Source organism: Pristis pectinata, chromosome 6 (genome assembly GCF_009764475.1).
Source record: "Pristis pectinata isolate sPriPec2 chromosome 6, sPriPec2.1.pri, whole genome shotgun sequence".
In the NCBI taxonomy this organism is placed as follows: domain Eukaryota; kingdom Metazoa; phylum Chordata; class Chondrichthyes; order Rhinopristiformes; family Pristidae; genus Pristis; species Pristis pectinata.
Genome location: NC_067410.1, coordinates 63,466,368 through 63,484,498, shown reverse-complemented (window position 1 = coordinate 63,484,498; position 18,131 = coordinate 63,466,368). Strand labels below are relative to the sequence as shown.

Below are 18,131 nucleotides of genomic sequence, written 5' to 3'. Positions count from 1 at the left end.
CTTCTATAGTATCCACAACACCTCCAACCTTCGTGTCATCTGCAAACTTAATAACCCATCCTCCCACTTCCTCATCCAAGTTATTTATAAAAATGACAAAGAGCAGGGGTCCCAGAACAGATCCCTGCAGAACACCACAAGTCACCGACCTCCAGGCAAAATACGCTCCATCTACTACCACCCTCTGCCTTCTGTGGGCAAGCCAATTCCAAATCCACACAGCCAAGTCTCCATGGATCCCATGCCTCAAGACTTTCTGGATGAGCCTACTATGGGGAACCTTGTCAAATGCCTTACTAAAGTCCATATACAGCATATCCACCGCTCTACCTTCATCAATTTGTTTTGTCATCTCCTCGAAAAACTTGATTAGGCTTGTGAGGCACGACCTGCCCCTCACAAAGCCATGCAGACTATGCTTCTCAAAATGCTCGTAAATCCTGTCCTTAAGAATCCTCTCCAATAGCTTGCCCACCACTGACATAAGATTCACTGGTCTATAATTCCCAGGAATATCCCTATTACCTTTCTTGAACAAGGGAACAACATTTGCCATCCTCCAATCCTCTGGTACCACTCCTGTGGTCAGGGAGGATGCAAATATCATTGTCAATGCCCCAGCAATCTCTTCCCTCACCTCCTGTAGTAATCTGGGATATATCCCATCCAGCTCCACGGACTTATCTATCCTAATGTTTTTCAGAACCTCCAACACTACCTCTTTCAACATGCTCCAACACATCAGCCTGTTCTACACTGACCTCACATTCGTCAAAGTCCCTCTCCGAAATGAACACTGAAGCAAAGTATTCATTAAGGACCTCCCCTACTTCCTCCACCTCCAGGCACATGTTTCCCCCTTTATCCCTGAGCAGTCCTACCCTCACTCTAGTAATCCTCCTGTTCTTTATATATGTGTATAACACCTTGGGGTTTTCCTTAATTCTACTCGCCAAGGCCTTCTCATGTCCCATTAATTTGCATATCTTGTTAAAAATGCTGCATGTGCTCTTATAAAAAGCCATCTTTGTATTTTTCCCACTTTTCCTTGATGCAATTCTAATTGGAGGGGATCTTATGTTTGAATGTGCTGTCCCTTCCTGACACACTCTAGTTATTGTACCCTGCACAGTTGCTTTTCCTTTTCTCTTGTACTAAATTTTCTCTCACCAGAACACACCTCCCCTATCTATTTAGTTTAAATCCTTATCTGCAGGCCTTATTTGATGTGCTTGGACATTGTTCCAGCCTGATTCAAATGAAGCCCATGCCAACACAACAGCCCTTTCTTTACCCATTTCTGGTGTCAGTGTCCCATGAATGAAATCCTATTTCTCTCACAAGAGTGAAATGCATTCACTCCTCATTTACCTGAAACATTACTCAGGTAGTGATCTAGATATTATTATTTTCTTGTTCTGCTCTTTAGTTTAGACCCTGAAATAAAAAGGAAAAATGCAGAAAACACTCAATAGATCAAGCAGCATCTGTAGAAAGAGAAAAAATGTTAATGTCCTAGGTCAAAGACCCTTCATCAAAACTTTGAAGAGTGAAAACAAGTTGGATGTAAACTGCAGAGACAATGGAGAGGGAATTTATAGGTCATAGTGAATATCTATAATTGGTTAATAGGAACAGTCGGAGAGAGAGAGAATCTGAAAAAGGGATGTAAAAGCTATAACATGAGGACTGTTAGAGAGTGAGAGCACAAACAAAGGACTGTAAAAATTGCAAAATGCAGAGCTCTAGGACATGCCTGACAGGTCAGACTGTGCTAATGGAGTGGGGAAAAACAGAGCCAATATCATAGATATAGACTGACCAGTTCTGATACAGACAGAGAAAGTGAGTTTCTTGAAGTTATGGCATTCAGTATTGAATCTGGAAGGATGCCCAAATCGAAGATGAGGTGCTGTTCTTGAAGCATACCTTGGGCTTCATTTAACAAAGCGGGAGACCACAGATAGGCCAGAGTTGAAGTGGATGGAAAATTAAAGGGGTAAGTTACAGGAAGCTCTGTGTCCCCTTTGCAGACTGGATGCTTGATCTATTGAGTGTTTTCTGCATTTTCTCTTTTTATTTCAGGGTGTAAATTAAAGAGCAGAACAAGAAAATAATAATATCAGAGATCACTACCTGAGTAATGTTTCACAAAGCAATCACCCAATCTGCATTTGTTTTTTCCAATGTGAAGGAGACCACATTGTGAGTACTGAATGCAATACAGTAGAATTGAAAAAGTTAACCTTTTTTTCTCTCTCCGTATATGCTGACTGGCCTGCTGAGTATTTCTAGCATTTTTTTGTTTTATTTCTATCACCTGCAGCATTTTTGCTTTATAGGAGATCATATGAAAGTTGTAAGACAGTATTTAGTACTTTAGGGCTATGATCTCTTTATGTATAATATCAAGTGGCTGCCTGCTCTCTCAGTTGCAACATTCCAAAAGCTTCCAGAATCAGTGTGTAGGAACCATTTGAATAAGCAGTCATGTTTGATGAAGCTCCTGAATCTTGGTGAGTTTGTCAGTTCTTTTCACACTGTAGCAAAATACAAAGGTAAGCCTCTGCATTCCTAAGACAAACATAAAATGGCTGATCTAGAGATTTACTAATATGATGCTCATTCACATTTTGGGTCTGTATGGCATATTCGGCTGGACACCACTCTTTTTCATTGGGAAGAGAATGAGTGGGACATTGTACTTTAAGTTCTAGATACTGGGAATGATTCTTTTCTTAGCAACCTAACACTAAGTTCTCAATCTAATCACATTGGCTGTTAACGTATGATACAAAGTTGTCGACACTTCAGTGCTTTTAGCATGAAAATTTTAAATATTATATGACACAGTCTGGGTACAAAACAAATGGAAATGTCACTGATTTCTAATTTATGTTTGGGAAGCTGAAGAATGTTATGCTTTGGAGGGAATTTATTGTGTTGTGGGTAGCATTGCAGGTATTTTAAACCATGCATAACCTGTCCTGTGTCAAGGCAATTTAATTGTGTAGAGTTCTATTTTTAAGATTAGAACAAGTATTGTCTGCCAGGAATATAATCAGAATGTAAAATCTTCATTCTTTTATTTATAGAAGAACAATATGAAGAACTAAAAATCCATCATAAAGACTTCTTGAAAAAAAAACTTGAATGCATCACAGATTACACATCCATTGCAGGAGAGCGTGTTTACCTCCTTCAGAGATTTACGGAGCTTTGGATCACTGATTGTGAATATAACAAGCTTTATAAAGAGCATGAAGTAACAGAAATAGAATCACCTTCATCGACGTATAACAAGACAAATTTTAACTCTATTAAATGCAAAGACATATTCAGACCCATCGGAGGCCAACGGCAACCAAGAGTGGTCATTACCAAAGGGATTGCGGGTATTGGGAAGACAATTTATGTAAAGAAATTCCTCCTTGATTGGGCAATGACGAAAGCACACCAGGAGTATGATTTTGTATTTTCCTTTCAATTTTGTGAACTCAATCTGATATCTGAGGAAAGATTGAGCCTTTTGCAGCTGGTGCAACAACATTACCCATACATGAAGGATCTGAGTGAGACCTACCTTGAGGTTTCTGCCCGCAGTCTGTTTATTTTTGATGGGCTGGATGAAAGTAATTTTCCTTTGGAGTTTGAAAAAACCCCAGTGTGTTCTGATATCGTAAAGCTTCTGCCTCTTCAGTCACTTTTGACAAATCTCATTAAAGGCAACCTCCTTCCCTCAGCATCCATTTGGATAACAACACGCCCGTCGACAATGAACCAAATCCCATCCTCTTACATTGACAGAGTGACAGAAATACAGGGATTCCAAGATGAAGAAAAAAAAAAGTATTTCATGAAGAAATGCCAGGACGAGCAACTGGCAAAGAAAATTATAGCACTGGTGAGGAAGAAAAGCAGTCTTTGGATGATGTGCTATGTGCCTGCTTTCTGCTGGATCTTGGCCACTGTTCTGGAACATGTCTTCAAGTCATTCTGTGTTAAAGAATTTAGAGGCGACACGGTAACTGAGGTTTATACCAACTTTTTGGTTGTCATGGTGACATACCACCACCAGCATCGTGGTCACGGAAAGGAAAAGATCGAGAAAATCTTTCAGTTGTTGCAGTCTGATCAGATAGCACTAATGAACCTGGGCAAACTCGCATTTCAATATCTAAAGTCTCAAACATTTGTCTTTTATGAGGAAGATTTAAAATCCTTCAATGTTGATATTTCATCCATCTTTGGTGGATTCTGTAGAGAATATTATATTGAGTATACAGCTCTCTCCCACAGGCGTGTCTATTCTTTTGTTCACACTACAGTCCAAGAATACTTTGCTGCTCTCTATATTTTTGTATCCTATCACAATGAGAAGCGCAACTTGATGTCATCCAGCATACTAGGCTATTTTTGGGAAATCTTTTCAAAGCCCACCTTCTTTCAGGTTTGTAAAAGTGCCTGCAATGAGATGGTTCAAAGTCAGACTGGCCACTTGGATCTCTTTCTACAATTTCTTTGTGGGTTAGGAAAGAAAAGGATTCAGAAGTGCCTACAAGGTCTCCTCACACACATGCAGGAACGGGACGATGATTTACAGAACACCAGTAACTACATAAAAGAACTGCTGCAACGGGACATCCATCCAGAAAGGTGCATCAACTTATTTCACTGTCTGAATGAGTTGAATGACAAATCAGTCATGAGGGAGATCATTAGGTCCATCCAGCATGGAGTGCTGAGCTCCCAAAAACTGTCACGTGCTGATTATTCAGCATTGGCCTTCGTTCTGAAAACATCTGATATGGACAGGAAAGAATTCGATTTATCTAAATACAGAACATCACCAGATGGCTTGAAAAGACTTTCACCAGTCATTAAATATTTTGAAAAAATAACGTAAGTATGTTTATTCCAAAAGAATAAGGAGAGTTATTTTATTATTTTTTGTAACACAGGGATTATAAATGTAAGTTTAAGTTCAAGCTTAGAAAAGGGAACATGCACAAACATTTTACTTTTAGCTACCTACAGCTAGGATGCTGAGCATGTAAACTTATTATCCAATGAAATGTATATGCAAGAATTGCATAGTGAGCATGGCATTGATCAAGTGAGCAGTTTAAAAGGTACTTCAACTTGCCAGTTGGATTTTAGAGTATTTTATGGTCTTATGCTTTCCTTTGGCATCTGCTTCATTCTAAAAATGTACACCAAACCTGTTCAGTTGCTCAGTGTATCAGGTGGTGCTGCAACACAACCTCCTTAGTCAATCAGATGTCCTTTCATTCATGGCATTTGTTAGTACAGTAGATCAGACACTGTTCCCTCACATTCTGGGGCTAGAGATTACAGTGAATTAAGATTCTCTCAAATTATGGTACTCATTGGCACATTGAGTCAGATATTGTCCTTTCATATTTTGGATCACGATGGTGCAGTGAGTCAGATGCTGTCGTGTATACTCTGATGCTGAGTAGAACACTGGGGACGGGCATTGTCCTTTCACACTCTAAGATGGATGACACATTGAATCACACACTGAGCTAAGGATATGACTACTTACACCATTTTCGCACAGCAAATACTTGAGAAATGGGACAGAGCAAGTTAAATGTAACTCTGTTTGAATATCAGACCATTGGTCTAGAACTCAAACTATTCATGAGCAATGTCATATGAAAAAGGGAAAAATTAGGAGCCAGTGCACTTTTCTTTGCTGCTCGTTTCTAAAGGTTATTTCTTCTATTTGATTTGTCCTTTGAACTCCAGGTTAACAGGCAGTATCATGGATGAGGAAATGATTACTTCCATCAGTGCTCTCCTGCTCTCTACTGAAAATCAAATCAAGGAGTTATGGTGAGCTGTAATTTGACATTAAAGCCTTATATGAATTACTCTTAACAGCACTCATGAACCAGGTGTCAGTTATGACTTAATCGCAAGTCTCTCACCTCAGTTGCAGTTGTTTATAAATTCAAAGTTCCAGTCCAGACTTTGAGTGTGTAATCCAGGCTCAAATTTAGTACACTACCAAGGGAATACTAATAAGAACATGTTCAGCTTCTCAGGAGGATGTAATTGATCCCATGCTGCTGTTTAAAGAAAAGCATGGATTTTACCTGATGTTAATGGGCAATATTTACTTTTCAACCCACATCACCAGAATAGATTTCACAAATTGCCAGCTATGCACAATAGATACTATGGAACATTCTACGTACATGCAAGTTCTTTCTTTCTCATGAAAAGAATAATATCATTCAAAAATGAACCCACAGAAAGCAATAAGCAGTTCTGTATCTCTCAATGTGCTACTTCACAGTCATGGCACAGTACTGAGCCATGAGGAGTAGTTCCATCCCCAGGGCATGGCAATTTTTTTGACCTCAGCTGGTGCAGTTATACAGTGTTAAAATTAGCCTCAGTGGACAGCATTCATGTTCCAGTTCATTATGTTGGAAACTGTATGTGAGTAGAAATCAGGTGAAGTACGAGCTGGGTCAGCTATGACTCCCCAACCCCCACCCCCGACCAATGTAGGGCATTGCAATGCTAGACATTGACTATGTTAATGCCTGTAGAATGGCCATTTAGCTGACCTACTGCAGGATGCCAACTATGCATAGAAACTATACCTCAGTGAGGTCCACATTTTCAGGAGGGAAAGGAAATTGGAGAGAAGGAATTTGCTGAGCAATTGCTTAGCAAATTCAAATGGTTTCAGAGTTAAAGTCCATTAACACACAGATTGGCTGCTTTGAGAACACTCATTAGCCTCAATCACAATAACTTCCAGGTGAATAGATGCTATCAGGCTTTATAACTTTGGAGAAACCACAACTAAACCCAATATTTTCCACGCCTGACATCCACACATAATTTCCTTGTTACTCGATGGTGATCACAAATGGGAACTGAGGCTGATTTTCCTTATTTCCTGACCATAGAATGCTAAGCTTGGTTGTAGTCCTTAGCTCTTGCCCCGTGTGAAATCAATTTATTCAACAAGGATCAGGCCTAATCCTGCCATGTCTGACTAAGTCACCCCTTCCAACCAAGAGCTAGTTGGTTCATTTTTTAATGAAAGTTCTATATTAACACAATACCCCTTCACTTGATTTTGCTAGATTGAATATCATACTGTTTTTCCTTGAAAACTTTGAACTGAATGCATTCTGATCATAGCTATAACTGACTATTGAAAATCTTCTGAGGATCATCCAGTGGAAAATAAGATTTCTTTATTAAGGTTTTTTTATTAGTCACATGTACATCGAAACACACAGTGAAGTACATCTTTGCGTAGAGTGTTCTGGGGGCAGCCCGCAAGTGTCGCCATGCTTCCGGCGCCAACATAGCACGCCTACAACTTCCTAACCCGTACGTCTTTGGAATGTGGGAGGAAACTGGAGCACCTGGAGGAAGCCCACGCAGTCACAAGGAGAACGTACAAACTCCTTACAGACAGCGGCCGGAATTGAACCCAGGTCACTGGCTCTGTAATAGCATTACGCTAACCGCTACACTACCACAAATAAACTGTAACTGGGTGCTTGATACATAACCATTCCTTATTGATCTCAAGCTGATTTTTATGATAAACAATGCTAAAATCACAGCTCAAGGACATTGGGGTGGAAGTTCTTCTGTGTGTAAAAACACATTCTATGTGCTATTATAAGGAGGGAATTGAGTCATAATTTCAGGTTGACATTACTGAACTAAGCACAAAGGCCCTCATATGTAAATATGTCATATGCTTGCACGAATGGGATAGTATTTCTTATCCATTAATGTTACATTAATGTTTAATCAAGTACAGAGACCATTTCCAAGTAAATTGTGGCAGGAAGCACATAAAAGGATTGAATTACCCAGTAGAACTTTTAGTTCATTACATCTGTATTAGGGATGTACATGACATTTATTTATGGGCCACATCAGTATACTGAGGAACATATGCAGTATAGACTTAAACCTCTGTTCCTGTTATCTCATTGCTGGTAGGATTTGGGTCTTCTTATTTGCAATTTATCCATAAAAGAGGCAACAGCAGTAATGGCTCTTTTCAAGCCTCCAGGTCCATAATATTCAAAGAGGTAAACTAAACAATGAAGCAAAAATGGAGATTCCTATACATCGAGAATAATGAGGAAACAAAGTAGAGCAGCTAGCAGAACTGCTGCCTCAAAGCTCCAGTAATCATGGTTTAGTCCTGATCTCTAGTGGTGTCTATGTGGAGTGTATACATTCTCCCTGTGATCACATGTGTTTCTTTTGGGTGTTCTTGTTTCCTCCCACATCCCAAAGACTTGCAGGTTGGTAGGCTACTTGGCCACTGTAAATTGTCCCTGGTATGTAGGTGAATGGTAGGATCTGGGAGGAGTTGAGGGGAATATGGAGTGAATATAGTGAGATATGTGTAGGATTAGTGTAGATTAGCTTGATGATCATTCTAGAAACGGTGGGCCAAAGAGCTGTTTTTGTGATGCAAGACAGTTTGCCAGTGATTATGGGTCATGTGTAAATCAAGGACTGCATGCTCTTATTCTATGGCTCTATTTTAAATGTGTTTTTATTTGCATTCCAGCTTGACAAATAACACATTGGGAGATTTGGGCTTGAAAAAGTTGGCTGCTGCACTGATGAACTCAAACTGCAGGCTAGAGACACTAGTGTAAGGAAACCAAGGCTGCTTCTCAAAACCTTTTAATTCCTTCGGGATATTATAGCAAGTTTTCCTTCTTATTTACCCATTCAGCTGTCAAGAATATGTTTTATTGATGGGAAAATAATTGTCTCTTATGCTTCATACCCAACAACCTATGCTCATTCTAATGCTTGTTTTCAAATGCCTCCTCTTCCTGCCTTTTTGTTTCTAAAATCTTCTCCATCCCTATAACCTTCTGAACTCCTCTCCTTCTGGTTCTCGATCACTTCCAATCACTCTACTACTGTCACCCCTGTCCATCAGCCAAGACCAATCAGCTCCAGGATTCTCTCCCTGAACCTCCAGCCCCTTAACTGCCTCTCTTAAAATGCTATCTCTTTCGCCAGGCCTTTGGTGATCTGTCCTATTATCTCCTTATATAGTTAATGTTTTGTTTTTATGTTGCTTCTGTAAAGTACTTCAGGAAAGGTTAGAGCATGATGGGGCATGTTTAACATATCTTTGCTCTGTGCCTGTTCCATGTAGTACCTGACTTGGGATTTCTTGATGAGATACTTTAGATAAGTTTTTGCTCTGGACCAGACCTATACTACTCCTCATTTGGGAGTAGAGGAACTTGACTGCATTTCCTATGACAATCATAATGTCTCCAAAATGCAAAATCTCTCATCAAAACTGGCTGTAAATGTTAATGCAGATTTGGTGGGCTGAGTGACCTGCTTCTAGGCTATATTATTCAATAATTCTATGTGTAATTAGATGCAGTGTTAATAATTCATGAGATATTTTAATGGTTTTGTTAATTTTATATGTGTAACTATTCTGAAAAATTGAATTCTGAATTTGGATCAAGAATGATTACCTCAATAAATTCTGTTTTATCCACAGTCTAAGTAGAAATGACCTCACAGAACAGTGCAGTGAAGACTTGATTTTGATTTTAAGGACAAATCGAATTTTGAAAAAGTTAGACCTGAAATACAACCAATTGAAAGATACAGGAGTGAAGGAACTTTCTGTTGCATTGAGGGACTCTGATTGTGAGGTTGAGACCTTGGGGTAGGTGGTTGTTGTTTAATAATACTAATCTAACTCTACCCTTTATTGGTATTTTTGCCAGCATTTAATAGTGTCTTTGTGATTTGTGCAGGTTGTGGGGCAATGATTTTACGTACTGCTGTTGTGAGGAACTGGCTCTTGCCCTTAAAACTAACCAGTCATTGAGAAACCTGGATCTTGGGTGCAATAAAATTGGTGACCTTGGAATGAAACTACTGTGCACTGCGATTAAGGATGATGGCTGTAAATTAGAGAAATTAGAGTAGGTAACCTGATCTTGTGTTTGTTATATCTGCCTCAAAATAAATTACTCCATAGTAAGCAGATGGTCCACTCATCCCAGGCAGACAGGTGGAGTGCAATATCGGCGGCCAACAATTTCCTATCTTCGTGTTCAGTAGTTGGTATAAGAATTTATAGAAGCTGGGAAATGGAAAGAGAAAGAAACCTGTTCTTGAACGTACTTGATAGAATTTTTACTATGGCACTAAAAGAATTATTATAATCAAAGAAGCAACAGGCTATCTGATCATGTAAATATCTGAAAGTGGTGGAATTTCTGAGGTTGAACTGAATTACATAATTGGAAATATAGGGGGAGTTTTAGTCTGCATTTAACCTAAGCTCTACTTGACAATTTTGATGGCATGTGTAAAAGATGGTTCACTCTGTATCTTAGCTATATTGCATCTGACCAAATAGTTGGTGAGACAACATAGTAAAAGTTATACTCTATATTTAGTGCGCAAATTATACCATTTAGGCATAGACACATGAAATGAATTCTATTCCTAAAAAGCCTTCAAATACCTTAAAAACTATTCAACAAATTATAGGAAAATGAGTTGAAGACAGCAGTTAAGAGATGGTTTATTGAATTCATCCTATACACATTATGAATTCACATCAACAAACAAGTACACCGGTATCAACTATCAGGAAGAAAATCTCTTTTTCATCACTTTACAAACAATATTGTAAGGCACATCTTATGCTTACCCTGCTGCTTCTTTGAATTTATTGAAAAAATATCTTAATGTTACCAACGTCTGGTGCTAATCTTTGAGCATAAATACTGTCCTTATTCTCCCCCTGTGATCCCTGTCTTTTAAGTCTGTTGCAGTCCTCTGTCCTTGCATCCAATCACTGACCTCTGCGTTTGACCTTTTTAGATTACATAAAACTGGTCTAACAGAGGACTGCTGTGAAGATCTCGCTTCCACTCTCAGAACAAGTCAGAGACTGATAACCTTGGAGCTAGGTTACAACAACCTTGGAGATGTAGGTGTACAGCGACTATCTGAAGCATTGAAATATCCCAACTGTAAATTACAAACACTGGGGTAAGTCCATTTGTCATGCTTATCCTTTGATTTAGTTGATAGATTCAGACAGGAAGGTAAACTATAAAGATTTATGACCAATATCAGATTTCTGGGTTTCAATTACTTCCTCTTGTGTCTCTGAAAAATGCTGACAGAGGTTTTTGGATTCTTTTTTTACAGACCACAATAATTAAGTACTTTAAGTGGATTTTTCAAACTGGATAGAAATACATCTATCAATTATTCACAGCTTGGCACATAGCACTGTCCTATTCTTGATGTTCATGGTTTCATTTTTCCTGGACAGACGCTTAGCCAATAATTAATTCATAAAATTTGTCACTGACCAGTGAATATTGTGTCTGAGGTGAAAGTCAAGTCTGTGAGAAAAAGTACTGATAACTTTCCGGGGTTTTATTGTGACCAGGGCTTTCCAGTTATGGGGTTTTATTTCACATCCTATGCTCAGCACATCAGCCATCCTAAAGTTGGTAGACACTGGTGAGATCTCACAACATGGCAACATTTCAGGGTACAGAGTCTTGTTTAATGAAGGATTGTATGTTGAGGAGTAGGAAACTTAGTTGTTATTACTTTAAAGGGGAAAGAAAACTGTTAGTCACAATATATGAGACCTCTACTGAATTTTGTTCTTTTATCAATTTAACATTAAATATATGTCTGCTGATTTATAGCCCGAGCTTGGTAATGTTAAAATGTGTACAGTATACAGATTCCCAGAGAAATCATGGAAATAATAAGGAGGCATTTTAAATATTCCAACAATTCAGAATAATTAAAAATTTGCCAGCCCGAGTCATCTCTCAGGCAGGTCCATAAATGTTTGCTCAGCACTTTTACCTTGTAAGGTATGTTTGGTTACACAGATCTGGGTTCATGAACCTGTCACGGGACAAGAAGACATTCCATTTCCATTTTTTGAGCTTGAGAGGTTTCTCTATGAAAGATTAAATTTGTGTGTACATGCTTTAAGATCTTTGTGGAGCAAGTACTCCTTATGTTAAATTTATTCAGAGAAGATTAGTTACTCATACCTGTGAATGTTCTAGATAAGTGTTCCAGCCAAATCTGAAGGGATTCTAAATAACAGCACAATGAATACCATCAGAAAACATGATAATTCATTACATAAGCTTATGTCAGCTTTGCAATGTTGAGCACATTCTTGCCTTTGTCTCAGAAGCTTTTGGACTAAGCAGATGCTCTAGATGGATTTTTCAATGTAGCACTGCTCTGATGGGTTGCTGCCTTTCAAAGGACTCTAGTGGATTCAAGTTTCTTTGTTTGCTCTGGTGGATATAAGAGATTTCATGTTATTATTTAAAAAATGATAAGTTTTCCAGTCACTTAGCTAACATATGCGCCTTAACCAGCACCACACAACATTAACTTTAAGGGGTCTACTAAATGCAATTTTGTTTTGGCGTTTGTTTTCCTATGGTTAGAAACTTCCAGGAAACTGTTTCCACTCCAACACTTTACTTCATTGGAAATGCAGTGGAAGCCCTAATGATAACAGTTAATGAAATTTCTTTGACAAAATTTTGGCAGCAGAGCAGAAGCAACTCCAAGGAAATTTCTGACCTACAAAACTACAATCATGGCACTTCCAAAAACTATATTGGATATAAAGTTTGTGAGGATTACCTTTGAACATATTTTTTATATTTTATGTAAATATTTTCATTCTGTTTGGCTGTTTTCTAGGTGAGCCTACACTATTATTAAAGTAAGGATTTTTTCAGTTGTGCAGAATTAGCGTAATTGGTGAGATTGTTTCTTTATTTCTTGCAGTCTGTATCGCAACAACCTGACAAATGCTTGCTGCCCAGATCTTGCAAGTGGCCTCATAGCTAGCTCTACACTGACTGAGCTCAACTTGACTAGCAACAACCTGCGAGATTCAGGAGTAAAGTTACTTTTTGCAGCCCTGAAGGATATACATTATGCTTTACAGGACATAAGGTAAGACTGATCTCAGTTTTAATTATCCTTGTGTTAAACTTTTTCAAGTTGAAGATCCATAGTGATACAAATTGACAAACTACTATTTTCAGGAATTTGAGCGTGATATTTGTTTTTCATGCGTCTGGGGGTTATTCAGCTCTGAGACACAAAGAGGAGGGGGCAGCTAAACAAACTTTACCAAAAAGGGATAGACATTTGGGGGAAAGGGAAGATGGTGCAGAATCAGTGTTAATGTGCAGTGAATCCCACCTCATTTGGTTCTGCTTCTGTTTGAGGGGATGCCCAAAGAGTCCTGCAGAATTACTTGTGTCAGATATCCTTGCAGATTGCAGGAAATGGAGGGGTCTTTTTTCCATTAAGTAATAATTAAGTATTTGAAGTTTCTGTATCACTGAGTCTGTCTGAATTGAGATGGGGTTGAGTGTTTCCTATTGACACGGCTATCACTGTTTTCTCTGCTCATTTCTTGCAGCTTAAAGGATAATGGTCTGACTGCTGCTTGTTGTGAGGATATTCTCTCTGCCTTGAGAGTGACACATACGCTAAGAGAACTGAATCTCCAACTTAACAACCTAGGAATATCAGCAATTAACTTACAGTGCATTGCACAACAATCCAATTGCAAGCTTTACTTATAGAGTGCAAAACAGGTAAATTTTGCTATTTTTTGATTTTTTTTCCATATCATTTTCTTGTCTGCTTGGGCTCCTATGTCTTGCTCTAGCTCATATTATTGCTCTAGATATCAGAGTGTTACACACTCACTCTGCTCTGTGAACAAGGATCTGAGACACATAGCCTTTGTCCTTTCTGGCAACCAAGATTTTAAACTCACTACCTATCACTTGCTGTGACTAGCAAGATCTAAGAAGTTCACTATCCCAAATCTTGCTCTAGGTACCAGTGTCTGAAATGCTGACTGTCCCATGTGTCAGGTTCCACCTTACCTACCCATGTTGTGATCTGGATACCAGGATCTTAGGCATTCACTGCACCATATCCTGCTCTGGATGCCGTGGTCTGAGACACTCACTACACTATGTCTTTGTAACTCCCTCACAGCACTCTGGTGTGTAGATTATATCATGTACACCTTCTAGAGGAACTGTGATGTATAACAGTGCTGAGGCTGCACAGTGGTGGGAGTAATGTGTTAAAAAGACACAAAAGGTGCAAGGTAGATTTAGTGTTCTTTAACTATCATGCATGCCAGAGAATGAGTTAGTTGTTTCAGTTTGTGCTGTTGTTTACTTCTGGAACCATGCAATGAATTTTTTTATTAACTGTCTCAAAATTCTATGCAATTCTGGTCTCCCCATTACAGGAAAGAGGTGGAGGCTTTGGAAAGGGTGCAGGAAAGGGTTACCGGGATGCTGCCTGGATTAGAGGATATGGGCTATAAGGAGAGGTTAGGCAAACTTGGGTTTCTCTGGGGCGTCAGAAGCTAAGGGGAGACCTGATAGAAGTTTATAAGATTATGATAGGCATAGATAGGGTAGACTGTCAGAATCTTTTTCCCAGGGTAGAAATGTCAAGTACTAGAGGACATGCATTTAAGGTGAGAGCGGGAAAGTTTAAAGGAGATGTGTGGGGCAAGTTTTTTTTTACACACAGGAAGTGGTAAGTGTCGGGAATGGGCTGCAGAGGCGAGTAGTGGAAGCAGATACAATAGTGGTGCTCGAGAGGCTGTTAGACACATGAATATGCAGGGAATGGAGGGAAATGGACCATATACAGGCAGAAGAAAATTAGCTTAATTCGGCATAATTTTCACTGCAGACATTGTGGGCCAAAGGCCTATATCTGTGCTGTGCTGTTCTGTGTTCTAAAACATACTTTCATTCATGCGGTACAATGAGCATTATACTGTCTATCGGCAGTATTTTCCATCCAGCACAAAAGGTTGGCTGAAATCATCATAAAACTTAAAAACTATGATTTAAAAACTCACATTTCTCATTCTTGGCATAAAGCTCCTTGCAACAGTTAAATTCACAAAGGCTCATTTGCTCAAGGAAGATTGCTGTGGACTCCTGTGTAATGAATGTACCTATGACTCCTCTCATTGTGAGATTGTGGATTCCAAAATGAAATTGCTAGAACTGCTAAGTGCCCCTTTCCTTTGTTTTCTGTTGGTGAATAACCATACCTCCAAATACTCTTCTCTTCCATGCTGTGCATGGAATAGAATTGAGAAGTACTGTATCTCACCTTGAGCATTTTCTCAGATCTGGCAGACTGGGTCCAAGTTCAGATACACCAATAATGGCCAGTGATAAGTGGTAGTTATAACTTTCAGTTAGGATAGTGGTATGTTATACAACAATAGTAACTTGAGGTGGCAAAACGCACTTTGTAAATACAAATACTTTTTTTCATTCCTAGCTTCATTCTGACTGATTTATATGTACATCAACACTATATCCACTAGAGGGCAGTGAATATACTCCTGTTATCCTCCGCAGCAGGAGAACATGCACATTTAAAATGATGAATACCGCTGCAAGAAAATGCAAAATGTAGATAAGAATAAATGCAGTGCAAGAAAATGGAAAATCTATATAGCACTGAATATTAAAGAAATGAATGTTGCAGATAATTATATATAATGTGTAACTATAGAGCAAAGTGCACTCCAAGAAGCACACTATATTTGAATGGATATTCTGTACAGGAGTTTATATTATAAATGGAAAGTTACACTGTGGAATTAGTATTGCAAGTCAAATTTGTCCATAGAAGAATGTGTTATGACATTAACTTATAAATGTATTCCATGCATACAAATTTATTATATTAATAAAGTTATAGTGTACACTGGTATTGATATTTGTACAATAATTGTCCAATATATGTAAATGTACAGCGTTAATTATATTAGGCCAGTTCTTCCAACGTGATGCTGGCACTGATGTCAAGAATTAGCTATGGTTCTCAGTTCCAGTGTCCTGCGCTGGTGAGGCTTCAGCTCGTGGCCACAACTTCTGCTCTGCTGCCTGTGCTATTGGCTGCCTCCATGCCGCACTGAAGGATTCCATGCAGAGTCTAAAGGAATAGCTTGAAAATCCACAGGCTTCCCAGCTCTCAAGCTGCGAGTCTGACTACTAGTACTGCATCCAATTTAAATAAATAGGAGAAATCAGAGTTGTACACCACAGAAACAGGCCTTTTGGCCCATCATGCCTACCTACACTAATCCCATTTACCCATACTAGGGCTATAGTCTTCTATGCTTTGGTGACTCAGGTACTTGTCTAGATTCTTTTTAAATATTGAGAGAGTACCTGCCTCCACCACTTCTTCAGGCAGCACATTCCAGACTGCAACCATCCTCTATGAAAAAAATAACCCTCAGATCCCTTCTAAATCTCCGAACTCTCACCTTAAACCTAAGCCCGCTTGTCTTAGACATCCTCACCAGAAGAGAAAGATTTTTACTATCAACTTCATTTATCTCCCTTATAATTTTATATACCTTTGTCAGGTCACCCCTCAGCCTCCCCTACTCCAGGAAAAACAAGCCCAGTCTATCCAGTCTCTCCTTATAACTGAAATGCTCCAATCCAGGCAACATCCTGAAGAATCTCCTCTGCGCCTTCTATAGAAAGATTACATCCTTCCCAGTGTGGCGACCAGAACTGCACACAGTATTTCAGGTGTGGCCTAGCCAGTGTTTTATCAAGCTGTAAAATAATTTTCCAGTTCTTATATTCAATACCATGGGCAACAAGGGCAAGCATCCCATATTTATGACCACCTTATCCACCTGTGTTGCCACTTTCAGGGATCAATGGAGGTTTACCCCAAGGTCCCTCTGTTCCTCAACACTCCCTAGGGCTCTACCATTTACCTTCCAAAATACATCACCTCACATTTATCAAGATTAAATTCCATTTTCCATTGTTCTGCCCAACTTTACAGCTGATCCATATCATGCTGTTGCCTTAAACAACCTTCCTTGCTATCTACAATACCATCATTTTTCATATCTTCTGCAGCCTTACCTCATTCATTCACATTTGCTGCTGAGAGAAAGGTGAGTGGAACCCTTTTTAGTTCAAAAGTTTCTATTTGATTCTGTATGTGTTTTTACTCCTTTACTTAAATAAAAAATAATTAAATCTATCATTTTTTAAAAAAACTTTGTGTTTGTCAAGGACATTCACAAACATTCAGTAACAGAAACATGTGCCCATCTTTATGTGAGAGTAATAATACCCATTTGGTAAAGCCTGGTCAGTTTGACTCACCCTTGCCCCTTGATCAAGACTTTGCTCTGTGAAGCCCTTGTGGTGGCTGGTGTGCAACGGTTATCTCATTAAAAGACATTGCCCATTCAACAGTATGAAGTTCAGAATCTGGAACGTCAGGACCTGAACACTGCTCAGCTATCGTAGCTTAGGAACTGAGATGCTATGGCATCAACATTGTAGCACTGAGTGAGACACTTGGGCAGGAGCTGACCAGTTCAAAGAATAGGGTGTCGTTGTTCCTCTTTCATTTTGCCCTGCAAGGAAGAGGTGTGTCATCTTCATAGAGTAAACTTTGCCACCAAGAATGAGCTAATCTGGGGTCTCAGTGACTTTCCCTGTGGAGTAAGGAGGACCACCTGATCCATTCTGTTATCCTCATCAGATGGCACTAAATCATTAATATCAATGGAAGTGTTGCCACAAGAAGATTATCATCAAAGCTCTCAAAGACCCCACAAAAGCAGCTTTTCTTGGACATTATCTAACAGCCTAACTGATTCTACGGAAGCCACAAGTATCCAGAGCTTATGGGCTGCCAGAAGTCTATAATAATTGGCACCTATTAAAAGACTGTTGGCTTCTATGTCAGGACAAACCAGGACTGTTTTATGAGAATGACAAGACAAATCAAGGAGCTAATCAACCATAAATGTAAGGTGTTCCAAGATGAGAATTCCACCTTTTTATCACCCCCCCCCCCCCAGCCCGAGGGAAAAGAAACAGTCGATACCTTAAGGCAGAGGATCAGCAGAAAACCCATGACATAAAGAGGTAGAAGGAGTGAGCACAAGCTGCTTAGCAATCCCTTGACAGTCATAACATGCATAG

At 39.2% G+C, this 18,131-nt stretch overlaps 1 protein-coding gene across 3 annotated transcripts in view; it reads left to right on the top strand.

The window, feature by feature from the left end:
• The window catches only part of LOC127571562 (NACHT, LRR and PYD domains-containing protein 3-like), a 29,943-nt gene extending 14,127 nt beyond the window's left edge, over positions 1–15,816 (top strand). For 2 of the 3 annotated variants that reach the window (XM_052018051.1, XM_052018050.1), the window contains 9 exons: positions 3,096–4,902; positions 5,776–5,862; positions 8,597–8,683; positions 9,566–9,736; positions 9,828–9,998; positions 10,909–11,079; positions 12,877–13,047; positions 13,523–13,700; positions 15,436–15,816. In XM_052018051.1, the coding sequence (XP_051874011.1) occupies positions 3,096–4,902; positions 5,776–5,862; positions 8,597–8,683; positions 9,566–9,736; positions 9,828–9,998; positions 10,909–11,079; positions 12,877–13,047; positions 13,523–13,688 (2,831 nt within the window). In that variant the 3' untranslated portion in view covers positions 13,689–13,700; positions 15,436–15,816. The remainder of the gene's footprint in view (positions 1–3,095; positions 4,903–5,775; positions 5,863–8,596; positions 8,684–9,565; positions 9,737–9,827; positions 9,999–10,908; positions 11,080–12,876; positions 13,048–13,522; positions 13,701–15,435) is intronic. The other variant, XM_052018052.1, reaches the window with a different exon arrangement.
• Positions 15,817–18,131: the final 2,315 nt, after the last annotated feature.